Source organism: Apus apus, chromosome 1 (genome assembly GCF_020740795.1).
Source record: "Apus apus isolate bApuApu2 chromosome 1, bApuApu2.pri.cur, whole genome shotgun sequence".
Taxonomy (NCBI): Eukaryota; Metazoa; Chordata; class Aves; order Apodiformes; family Apodidae; genus Apus; species Apus apus.
In genome coordinates this window covers 17,795,404-17,807,992 of record NC_067282.1, presented here as the reverse complement: position 1 = coordinate 17,807,992, position 12,589 = coordinate 17,795,404, and the positions used below count along the sequence as shown (strand labels likewise).

At 43.8% G+C, this 12,589-nt stretch overlaps 1 protein-coding gene across 2 annotated transcripts in view; it reads left to right on the top strand.

Moving 5' to 3' along the window:
* Window positions 1-364: 364 nt before the first annotated feature.
* Window positions 365-12,589, top strand: part of ARHGAP20 (Rho GTPase activating protein 20) — a 64,171-nt gene continuing 51,946 nt past the window's right edge. For both annotated transcript variants that reach the window (XM_051608238.1, XM_051608237.1), the window contains exons 1-2: window positions 365-481; window positions 10,223-10,308. In XM_051608238.1, coding sequence (XP_051464198.1) covers window positions 383-481; window positions 10,223-10,308 — 185 coding nt within the window. In that variant the 5' untranslated portion in view covers window positions 365-382. The remainder of the gene's footprint in view (window positions 482-10,222; window positions 10,309-12,589) is intronic.

The window sequence follows — 12,589 nt, the reverse complement described above, 5'->3', positions numbered from 1 at the left end:
GTGCCGACCTGCGCTCCGCAGGGGGTGCTGGGGGAGGGTCCCCGCTGCTGCCCCCCCAGCCCCGCGCCCACACACGCGTCTCCCCAGCCCTGCCCCCCCGCGCACGCGCAGGGCCAGGCCGCGCGACCCCGGCCCCGCAGGAGGCGCATGCGCATCCCCCCCCCCCCGCACCCCGCACCCCGCTCCCCGCACCCCGCTCACACTGCGCGGCGCGAACCTGCGGGGGCGTGGCCCGGGAGGGGGCGTGGCCCGGGGGGGAGTGGCGGGGGGGCGTGGCCCGGGAGGGGCGTGGCCCGGCGCGGCGCGCCCTGTCCATGGTGCGGGGGCGGCGGGGCGGGTGTCCCCGCGGCGGGAGGGAGAGAGGGCGGCGGTGCGGGGCTGCATGGACGTGATGTCTCCTCAACAGGAGCACCTCGGCCCGGGCCGCTCGTCCTCGGTGAGCGACGAGACCAGGGTCTTCTCCCCCGCCGACAGCAAGAAGGTGAGGCCGCCTCGTACCCTGGTCCCGGTGCCGGTCAGCGCGTCCCCACGGGGTGCTCCGCAGGTCCCCTCGCCCCGGGCCCTGCGCTGCCGCCGCCAGAGCAGCGGTCTGGGCGGGACCACGATCGGAGGGGAGCTGTCGGGAGGGGTGGGGATGGGGTTCCCCGCGGCAGGGGCTTGCGGCAGGGGTGCCCGGGGGGCTGGGGGTGCGGCGGTGCCCGGTGTAGCCCAGGGGAAGCTGCCGGGTGGATAGCCCCGGGTACCTACGGGGGGTCCCTGCACCGATGTCCTGTGAGCAAAGGGAGGCTGCTGCTGCCCGGGTGTCTGGGGCAGGTGAGGAGCGCTGCTCCATGGGTGTCCGGGGCAGCTGGGGAAGGGTCTGCTGGATGGTGTTCTGTGGAGCCAAGGGCTTTGCTGCATGGATTTCTTGGTGAGCTGTGGAGGGAGTTTCTGCGTGGATATGCTGGGGACACCTAAGGGGAGGCTTGGCTGGTTGAATGGCTGGAGGTTTTGCTGGGTGGGTATCGGAGAAATTTGGGGACAAGTTTGCAGAATGGTTATTCAGGGGACCCGAGGGACCTGCTGCATGCGTGTTTGGGGTGAGCGAGGGGAGGTTTTGCTAGGGCTGAGGAGGTTTGCTGGCTGCTCTCACATGTGCTTTGTACAGGAGAAATGTAAGAGCAGCTTCCCAAAGAAGTGCCTTGCATTCTCTAAGTGTGTCACAATTGATAGCAGAAGAGCGTGATCTCTTCTTCAGAGCTGGCTGCAAAATCTATTAGATGTCTTGAATTGCTTTTCAGCATCTGACACAGTCAAGTGCAAAATGCTCACTTCTGTGTACAGCCAAATACTTGTCTCTGCCTTATACTTTGCTGTAACGAGTGAGCTGTAATAACCACATTCTTCCCACTGTGTAAAACAGGAACTCTTTCTTTTTTTTCTCCTTGGTTAGCAACTGCTGTAGTGATTTTCTATCTGTGCACTGCCTTGTCTTTAGAGGTGCACAATACTACTGACTGCCAAACACTCTGGCAGGGTTAGCATGACTGGCCAGGTTACAGTGTCCTTTACTAAATCTGACCACCTGGTGTAATGAATTTAGGATGCCTGGCAGTAAAGCTTGTGTCCAGTCCTGCTGCTGTGCAGTGTTTGGAGCTTTGCTGGCCATGGCATAATGGTGTGGAGAAGGGTCCTGGTCCCTGCTGTATCTCTTCAGGCTGGGAAGCAATGCTGTGCATTTCCATGGGATGTGTCTGTGTGTGCTGTGTCATAGAACTGTAGAATCTATCATAGAATGGTTTGGGTTGGAAGGGACCTTAAAGATCATCTAGTTCCAACCCCCCTGCCATGGGGAGGGACACCAAGGCAAGTAGTGCTCCAGTCTGACTGTAGCCCTGGGGACCTCTTCTCATGGCAGTTGCTGTCAGTGGTGAAATGATTGCATGGAGGTTCTTTGGCCAAGACTTCTACTACACTTTGCTGCAGTTCATACCTGATTGGTTTCTGAAGAGGGAGTGCAATACACCATCACAGACTGGTGGAGTACCTTCTGCTGGACACAGTGATGGAGTAGATACTCACCCTCTCCAAGTACTGCGGTCTAATTTGAGATGGCTAAATGTGCAGCTTTGCTTTTTATTCTATTGTTTCTTGCACTTTTGCTGAAGACAGAGTACCAAGTGTCTTCCAACCTGGCACAGCCCTGATGCCAGGTACCCGCCTGAAATAAGGGATTTGAAGATATTTTTTTTTTCATACTTCATGATTCAGCATTCTGAGGACAAATATTAATGGTAGCACTTGTGTTTCCTATTCCCGCTCCAAAGAGCCCACAGTCAAAGGAATGCAGACCTTGTTTTTGCCAGCACTGACAAGGGAGCAGGGATATTACTTTTTACAGATCTTGGCAGCTCTTTTGGAATTCCTCAGTGTGGAGGCACATGCGACAGGGATACAGATGGAAATCCTCCTGTGGAGAAGCAGCTTGAGACCCTGGCCGGGCCATGCAGCATATGGCAGCTTTGCACACCAAGCACAGCCAACACAGGCAGCCACCAACATCCAGCCAACTGCTCAGCTGCTCGTCCATGGTCCTGGTGCTCCCTTGAGACTGCTAGCATGCCATCTCTTTGTGTCTATCTGGGGAAGAAGATTCCTGCTTTATGCATATGCAGCAGTGGCCTCGTCCTAATTTTGCCTGAAGCTGGATTTCAATGGCAATTCAAATTTATTTATTTTTTTACTACTTGGGTCCTATGGACTCTCTACCTCTGTTTTGTCTTCCACTCAGTGCTAAAGCATCATATTTTTTACAATACAGAAGGTTGCTCCTACTACTGGGGAGATTAGACTGCTTGTATTGGTTACATTCAGTTAAATGGAACAATCTGTTGCAAGAAACTAGCTTTGATACTGGTGATGCAGCATTTCAAGTTGAAACATTTTTGTTGCAAGAATGTATTTGACATCAACCCTTTTACTTTCTGGCACAAATACCCCAGAATATGGTATGCTAAGTGACCACTGAACTTTTCTTCTTTTTTATTACTGTGACTATACCTTTCTGAAATTAAATAATTTAGCTGAGATTTGCTACATTGTTCTGTGGTTATCTGAACTCCTACTTCATCTTCCACTTGGCTGAAGGATCACATGTTTGATCACATCACAGGACCAGGAGACAGAAATTGTCTAGGACTTTTTTTTTTTTTTCTTTTTTAATGTATTTTGTGACTGTTTAAACTATTTTCCTGGAAACAGTTCCTTTCGTTTTCCTGACATGCAAAGTGGTTTGAACTGCTAATCTGCCTCACAGACACTGGGTGGTTCTCTCTATTAAATGCTTACAAAGCATTCAAGACACCCTGCTAGAAAGGTGACATTGAAGTGCAGGGTTTCAGTTAATGCTTTTGGAAAATTCTAGACCTGATTCACTCCTTTGCTGGTCTTACTGGAGTCACTAGACTATGTGTGGTTGACCTACAGAGAAATTTTGTACTGTCTGTTTAAATCAGTAACCAGCACCAGTAAATTGATGCAACTCTGAAGTGGATTGAAGTAATATGAGTGAGAGTGGTTTTACTGATAAAGCTTGTTTCTACAGATTTAACAAAACAAACTATGCAACAGAGTCATCTTTTATGCCAGTGTAACCATGTCAGCAGCAGCAGCTGTAGTAATTTAACTGTATTTATAAGTTCCTGGTGTTTCACATTTCTCTCAGTAGAGGGGCTAGATTCCAACCAACCCTCAATACTTTGCACAAAACAATATTTGGAAACAAAAGCAGTCACTCTTGGGATTTTTTGCTGCCTCCTTTAAGATTTCAAGGAACCACTTATAATGTTTTGGAGGCTTAACATTTTTTAATATTTACTCATACAGTGTGTGCAAAAAATTAACTGTTTTGCACACTAGGCAGAATATTATTCATGGTTTGAAACATGAAATATGGTATCCCATCACCATAAATATGTGTTTCTTTGTAATTATGATCACAAATACAGCAACAATTTACTGGCAGGGAAAGGAGATTATGATCACAAACACAGCAACAGTTTACTTGCAGGGAAAGGAGAGTTGTTGGGTTCCCCAGCAGTGTACTAAATTGATAAAATTCAAGCAAATTAATGGCACTGGAAGAGTAAAGGTAGTCATACAGTATCTTGATCACTTCATCAGTCATACTGTCCCCAGCTGAATTAAGTATGTTTTTACCATCATACCTGATAACATCTTGCTCTCATGCCCTTATGTATTTGTTAACATTAATATCCTTAAGATAGAGGTTGCTCCTTCCTGTGAGTCTCTGTCCTATTTACTGCAATCCTAGCTGAGGATCTGGGGAGCTGCTGTCAAAATCATGCCTGTTAGTGTTGGGAGTCTTGGCTGTCCAGGAACAGTTCTGGCACATTTTAGTGAAATGACGGACAATTTCTGTCATCTCCCAAACATATCCTGTAGCAGTTTTATCTCTGATGAAGACCAAAAAAAGCCCCATTTTAATGAAGTAATCTGCATAGTTTGTCCTTAGGTGGAATCCCCTCAGCAGGCTGTCCTGGTTTATGATAACTTAATGTTGTGATGTGCCTCTTGATACTGCTTTAATCAGGAACTAGAGATAGCAATGCCTCCTCTGCCTGTCCATAAGAGAAACTGAAAATTACACATAAAACAATGTGTTCTAGTTCTTGAGTTTCCTAGTCTTGAGTGGATTTTTTGTCCCTCATGGTAGCAGTAGGAAAGAGAGGAACTTAGCACGTCATGTGGGATCTGATGCCCAAGAACTGCATATATCAAATCATTGCCTGTTTACTTAGTGCTGCTTGAAATATCCATGCAGAGCGGGGAGGAATGTCCTCCCTCTGTCATCTGTAAACTGCTCCCAAGAAAGCTCTGCTGTACAGACACTGGGGCACAATTGTGTCCATGTGTTAACCTTCCTGCTTTGTGCCAGGATTGCAGGGAAACTTTGGACTTCATCAAAACCACCACAACCAGAGTGGCTGGTCTGAGCACCATGGATGCAGTGCAATTGACAGTAGGACCTAAATATTTTACCTTCTCCTCCGAATTTTTAGTTGTCTTCCACTTCTCCATCTTTTCATGCAGATAGGTGAGATCTTTTGTACACATCCATATCAGTGCTTCCAAAGATTTATATACTTTAGGAGGTAGTTGCTAGAACACCTTATGCTCCTGGTTTCTTTCATCCATTTTTCTTTCTACTCTGAGATGGCCTTTAGTGTCCGTCTTTTCTGTGCTCTCTAGCAACTGCTGTTCCATAATGATGTGCTTTTTTGTATGTGTGTTGATAGCTCTTCCTCTTGTGCCCCTGCAATTTTCTCCTCAGTTATCCATCCAAAAAAAATGGCTTTCTTTTTAGAAAGTCCTTGTGAGTAGAAGTGTTCTGCCAGCATAAACAAAAGCACATAGTTTTGTCACCTGCTCTGCCTTCATGGTAAATGTGCTCTCTGTGGGACCAAGACATTTCTGCTGCTTGAGCCAGCAGTCCAAATGCAGTCATCTTCTCACCCTGTTTTATAATGGCTTGGAAATGTTACAGGTCAGTATAGGGCCACTTCTGGCTTGACCCAACTATAAGAGGTTCTCATTATTTCTGGTATTTTTAGGCAACCATACACTGCAACTCTAAAAAATACTGAATTATGGCATGTAGGAAATTATTTGCTGCTCTTGTGAAGTAGCCCAGTGATACAGGGGAAAGAGTGGTGCCCAGGTGTCCTGGAAAATTAACTGCTGGGTGCTGAGGATTGTTTTGATTTTTTGATTGTTGGGCAGTTAGTTGAATTTTGCCTTTAATTTTTGGTAAAGGTTTGTGTTCTGTGCTTTGGTTCATGCTACCTACACAATAAATATGTGCCACAGATAGGTATTGTTCCTCAGACAAGAACAGAGTTTGCATGGATTAAATCCTTAACTTAGATACCTTTAAAGAGTAGGCTTTGTTAAAATCAGACTTCCCTGTATTAGAAAAACAAAGCAGTGAGAGGGAGAGCTTAGCCACTTGAGTGCAATCCTCAGCTCAAGGTATTGGCACATCTGAGTGCTGTCACTGTCACCCAGTTAAATGACCCAGGCACACATCCCAACCTTGACCTGCTTCTGGAGCCAGCCTGTAAATCAGGGGCCTGAAATCCTTTTATCTCTGGGGAGGCTTTTACAAGGGTATCTGCACATTGCTGAGGAGGCACTTCTGTTGTGTTCACCTGTCAGTCAGGAACTGGATGCATTTTTCACCTATTTCATATATGAATCTCTTAAACAGATATCAGGTAATACCATTTTCTCATCCTAAGTTCAAACCAGTCTCTGATAAGACAACTATTCCCTGCGTTAGTGAACTCACAAATTTGTCTGTTCCTTGTCCTTTGCTCAGATAGCAGCGAGAGGATTGAGCTGATTAACTCAGTTTTCTTGGTCACCTCAGTTTTCTTTTACAGTCAGTGGAGGAAAACAGCACTTCTAGGACAAGATGAATTGTGTACTAAGGTGTTGTTTTCTCTCTGTTGACTACAAAAAGAGCACAGAGCAAATAGCTCAGGTGTGCAAGTCTCAGGCTGGGTGAGAGGAGTCCTCCTGCATGTGTGTGACCATCATATCAGTCAGGCACCATAACCTGGCAGTGTGGGCAGTGTGCTCCCAGAGAATCACAGCACACAGCCCCTGTGTCAGCCCCCCTGGTCCCACCTCCCACGCCTCAGCAGTAGCTGCAGTGGGAGATCCACTACTTATTGCACAGATTTTCACTTCTCTAGATACTCGTAAAATATTACAAACACTGCATATCTGTCACTGAAGTTATTTGTCAGCACAAAAGATATAGTAAGTACCATGATTTTTTTCACACGTTCTTTATTTAATTCATGCTCTGCCACTCTCTTTCTGAGTTTGATATAGTTGAATGATACACACAAAGTACAAAAAAGTGCTTTATCTTTAGTTCCAGTTTTTTTGAGGACATCATGCAGATGCTTCTGTACATTACCTTTTTCACCAAATGGGGATTAATATAATAACTAACTATATTCATTTACATAAAATCCAAATCAGTATCCACTTCAACTGTAAGGCTAAATTAGTGGAATTTTGGCTGTCAGGAATAGATTTTTGTCTCCAGCTGACGACTTGTGAGATACTTGTGAAAGTGTTACTGTAGTCCTGTAACCCATAGACGTTCTGATTCCGGAGGAGAGACAATATATTTTCAGTGATGGTTTGCAAGGTTACTGTACTCAGCATGGTGGTCTGATCTACTCATACACCACCTACCATCACAGTTTACAAAACAGTGTTTCAGAGTGTAGGTCTGATTGTTATCTGGTGTAAATTTGTTATTTTGAAATCTGTGACCTTTTGTCTGTTTATACCAGGTGAGAAACTGACCAAATACTACAGCGTGCCACCAGTCCAACAACTGAAAAAGCAAAACTTTTTATTTCTGTAAAAAAAACAGTCAAGGCAACCACCACCAGAAATGCAGAAAGTATGAAGTTAAACCTGAACTGGAGAGAAGAGGGGTGGAAAGTCAAGCTTTTGAATGTGAGGAAGGCAAAAATGAGTCTAGTTTGTCCTGACTGATACAAGATTATCATCTTTGCATCTGGCACACTGTAAACATTCAGTATGGATACTGATTTGATGATACATTTCACATGGGTGTGACTCAGCCTGCAAGTATGAGGATTTCTCTCGGTGTTGACCTTTCTAATATTTACATGAAAAAATGGGAGGTTGTGATGTGTGACACATATTGAGAAATGCTTCTCTGTGTCCCATGCTTAGATAATTGGTTGTGGCATCTCCTTTTGCTCCCAAACATCTGCTCTCACTATAGCTGTCCAGGATGTAGCTCCTCTTCTCTGCATTGCCAGGGTGACATCTTTGCACATGTAAATGTAGCGAAATTGAGGAGAGCAGGCATCTGGGTCCACCTCAGCCAAAAATTAATTTGCCCTCTTCCTTCTCAAAGTAAATCAATTCAAGTTATCATCGGTCCCTTGCAACTTGAGATATTCTATGATGATCACTTATTTTATTTTCTCAAACTTTGTACATAGCAAAATAAACACACACACACCCCCCTTTTTTTTTTGTTTGTAGTCATTGTCTCTCTGTTATGTTCTTATTTGCATACAGCTGACCAGAGTCACTTCACTTTTGCTGTCAAAATTTTCCTTTTCCAAATCTCATCTGTGATCTTTATATGTTTTAAGGTTCTTTTTTGTAAAGCTTTGCTTAAATAGCTGTGTTAAAAGGTTGCCCAGAGAGCTGTGGAATCTTATCCTCAGAGATAACACAGATGTGGACTGGAGGCCGTCTGGAGTAGCCTGCTTGAATGGGTCCTGCTCTCAGCAGGTCCAGAGAGGCTGGACCAGAGACCTCCTGGTTTGCCCCCCAACCTGAGTTATTCTGTGATTCCCTGCCAGTTATTTAAGCCTTAAGTAACTCACTGTACTCCTAATCTTTACCTTGGTCCTCAGATATTTAAGTCAAGACTAGAGTCTAGTGGACACAGGCAGTATTCAGCACTGCTAACCCAAGCATGGAAAAAATTACCATAATTGACAGAGATTTTAAAATGCTGCATTTTTTCAGTGGCTTCCTTTTCAGACCTGAGAAGTCAAAGGAATTAAGATCTCTGAAAACATAACCAAACCTCCTCTGCAATTGCAGGAGCTGAGATGCTCTAGTTTTAACCACCCCCTGAAAGCCACCTACCCAGTAATAAGACTTGCAGTACATTTCCAATTGGGAGTTGATGCTTTATATAAACTCTTAAAAAATCTGCTGGTTGTGTGAAATCTGTGGCTTGTCTTCTGTAGGATGTTAGACTGCATTCTTACACAGGTTTATTTTTTGCCTTTATATTTGTAGATATGCTACTTTTTTAAACTGCTAGCAGCTTTTCAGATTGGTTAGCACTAAGAGAAACTGATTTCACTCACTAGAAAAATTCAGCAAAGTATTTCTTTTTTCTTAAAACTAACAAAATGGGCATCTCTTTTTTAGTAATCTATTAGATTATTATCCAGTTATACTCTGATCAGGTAGAAGACAGCTGAATGTTCCCAGGCTGCACTTATCAGTCTTGAGAAGGTTATTTTTTGATAAAAGAAAAAAGGAAGAGGGGATACTTTGTACAGGTGAATTGAAATTACACAGTTGAATTTTTAACAGTTGCTATGCAAGAGCTGTAACTGAGTATCTGACAAAATAAACAAGTGTGCTCTACATAAATAAAGGAGGAAGCAAAAAAATTACATAATATCAAATTCACTGCAGTGATTAAATGAAACGCACTTGTCAAAAGCATGTAAAGCATGTTGTACTGCATAGTTTCATTTCTCCAAGAGGAGCATGCTATGCACCTGCCCAAACAAAATATGTGCCACATCTAGCACATATATTGGCAGAAGAATCAGTTGTTCCCTGACATATCTGTTCCTGGTAGGCAGTGGTTATTTTTAGTACAAAGGAACAAAGTCTTGCTTTGCCATTAGCTGAGAACAGAGACATAATGACAAAAAACTTTGATTTTAGCAACCTGGTCTAGTGAAAGGTGTCCCTGCCCATGGCAGGGAGGTTGGAATTAGCTCATCTTTAAGGTCCCTTCCAACCTAAACCATGTGAAATGTTCACTTGTTTGTGGGCTCTCAGCAGCTCACCAGGCTGGTGTAAGGGACCAAAAAACAATTGACTACTGAGAGACAAGACATAATACTCCATCTAGATAAGGAGGGAAGGAAAATGTCCTCATCTCTAAAGATTGGGAAATAAAAGGTAGCCCAGTTTAGCACAGAAGGTTACATGGGTAGAATCTAAATCTTAATTTACGATACATGTCAGACATGACACAGAAATGTATCAAGCATTTGAAATTTGAACCACCATCTGGATATTTGATAAAATTTAAGTACAATAGATTATTAAGGGACAAAACATGGCTGGGGACATGCTCTAGGTGTTTATGTCATGTGTGCAGTGTACCTCAGGTATCTGTATAGGCAGTAATTGTCAGCTATTATCAGCTTTTTTTTTTCTTTTTTTTTTTTTTCAAAAGTGGTATTTTAGAACCATTTTCTCCCGCCAGGGTTGCTGGTGGCAGTAACTTAGCCTTTTCTCATGGTCTGAAATTGGAGTCTGGCTGCAAGAACTCTTTATGCATTCAGGTATTGTTCCAAGTCACCGATGATTTCATTTTGTCTCTCTTTCCAATCAGAAAATGAAGAGTTTGGCCCAAAGACGCCAGTCTGCACCATCTTTGATCTTTGTCAAAGCACTTCACAGATCTCGATCAGTCTCAAGGTGAGTCAGAGAGTTTTGCTGGCTGTATGGTTTTGCATTTCTTAGCCCCAGACGTGAAATGTTTTTGAGCTATTGTCCATACCAGGTTGTCAACCAAAATCCAGGTTGTCAACCAAAATTCAGGCTGCTCAGGGGCTGCACAGCTACAAAGCCTGCTGAAAGATGTGATAGACCCAACCCAGATGTTGGCTGATGGCCTAGAGGGGTTTCCCCAGTGCTGCCACACTAATCAGTTTATATCCAATTGGGCAAACTGAGCTGCTCCCCAGTTTGCAACTGGACTTGAAACATTAGGGCTGCTCAGTTGTAATTGATTGTGGCTGGCTATGATTGCCTGCTGGGGAGACAGCATGGGCAAAAGATGGTGAATATTTCCTACTTCCAGCCTTGTACACTTACGCAGTGTCAAGTGTACCTCAGGAATGGTTATTGTGGGATGGTACAATTCAATCTGAGGTGTCTGGCATGGCCTGCTATATGATACAGTCTCTCCAGGGCTCTGGAAGCATGTCTGCAAGGACAGTGCTGAGGACCAGGATCTAGTGGTCACAGCCTTCCCCCGTCCAGCATTAGCAGCTTGTGGGGCTGAGTAAGTGGGTGTGTGCAGGTGTGAAGTGTTCAGTGTTTTTTGTCTTCAGCTTCTGTCAGGATCAGCTGTTCCTTCTCCCTCCCTACCTTAACTACAGCTACCAGAGAAACAGAGCTTTCTGCAGAGCTAGTCTGCTGTTCAGCCGTAGCCCTGACCTGCTGTTTGAACCATTCTGCATACATAACTTTTTTCTTCCTGCACTACAGTTCATTAGACTTTAAACTTACAGAACTTAAGTGTTTATCAAGAAGTGAACCATCTGGTGGGCTGTAAATGCTCCCAGCACTGTAGAGCTCTTTACGAAGAAACATGGAGAAAAAGTAAAATATGGATTTGTAAGGAATATTGTTTCCTACTCTGTGGTGCATTAAGTAATTAGTATGTGAGCTTTGGAAAGTTTTTTGTGTTTGATCTAACTAATACCTGGTTTCATATTTGTCATCATGGAGAATTCCACAGTATTTCAGAAACCTGTGAAAGTGTTCTGTAAAAACATCAGAGTTGCAAAATAAGAAAGGAAAATGAGTTTAAACTACTTACAGGTCTTTTTGTTGGCTATGACATGAAAGAAGAAACTTAGAAATTAATTCCTCAAGGTGTCTGCACCTTTTTGTGTAGTCTAGTGGCCTGAGCCTAGGACTGAGAGCCAGCAGCATGTTCTGGTTCTGTCTGCAAAATTTCTTCTAGTGCCTCTCTTGAGGGTCTTTCCAGGTCCTTACCATAAGATGAATGTGTGTTTTGTAACCCCTTCATGAGAATACTGAAATTGTTTAGATTTTCTGTGCTGCAGTATTTATTGTTCATTTGCTATTATTTCTTAATTATATTTGTAGCTATGTTCCTAATTGTGATACCTAATTGTGATACTTTTGGGGATAGATGACACATTCATAACTGAGGATGTGAAATTAGAGACAGACTATTACTATGTGGAGTAGCAATAACTGGAGAGTACAGAGGACAAGAGGTGGGATCTCTCAGCCCTTGGACTTTAGGATTTCCTGCCGTTTATACATCTATGTCTCTGTGTCTTCCCTTCAAGCTGTATTGAGACTTGCTCTTTGATATTAAGAGAATGAACTATAGTTAATGCTTATATTTATATCTTCTGTTGTTTGCCTGCTGGGGTTCAGATATGAAAGATTTTCTTAAATTCTTTTTTGTTTGATTTGTTTGGTTAGTTGTTTTGGTTTTGTTTTGTTTTATGGCCTGCTCTGTAAGTATCAGAAACTGGACAGAGTTGGAGAGCCACTAAGTGGAATAATATTCAGCATGTACATTTTTGCCTAAAATTTTTACACTTTCTTAAGTGTAAATAAGTCTTGCTTGTATAGCGTGGACTAGACCTGGTGTGTGGAAGGGTTTTTTTGTAAGGCCAGTTGGCAGAAACTTGGTGGTGAAGACCAAAGACAGGAAAAGATTGCCTTGCTCCAAAGTAAGGGCAGTGCTTTACCTACCTGGCAGACCTGCCGCTTTCACAGCTGATGGATCCTGTTCAGTCAGATCTTCCTCTGCCTGTGGCATGCAACACTTTAGCTGCTCCTGTTGTTTTGAACTGAACTCTGTGGCCTTAGTGACAGGTATAGGGTGAAGTCTAAGGACTCCAGAGCCAGAGCAGGTGATTTTGTAGCTTCAGAGTCTATCAGTTAGAGAGTAACACTTTGGATGGTGTTTATTATTGTTCACAAGGAG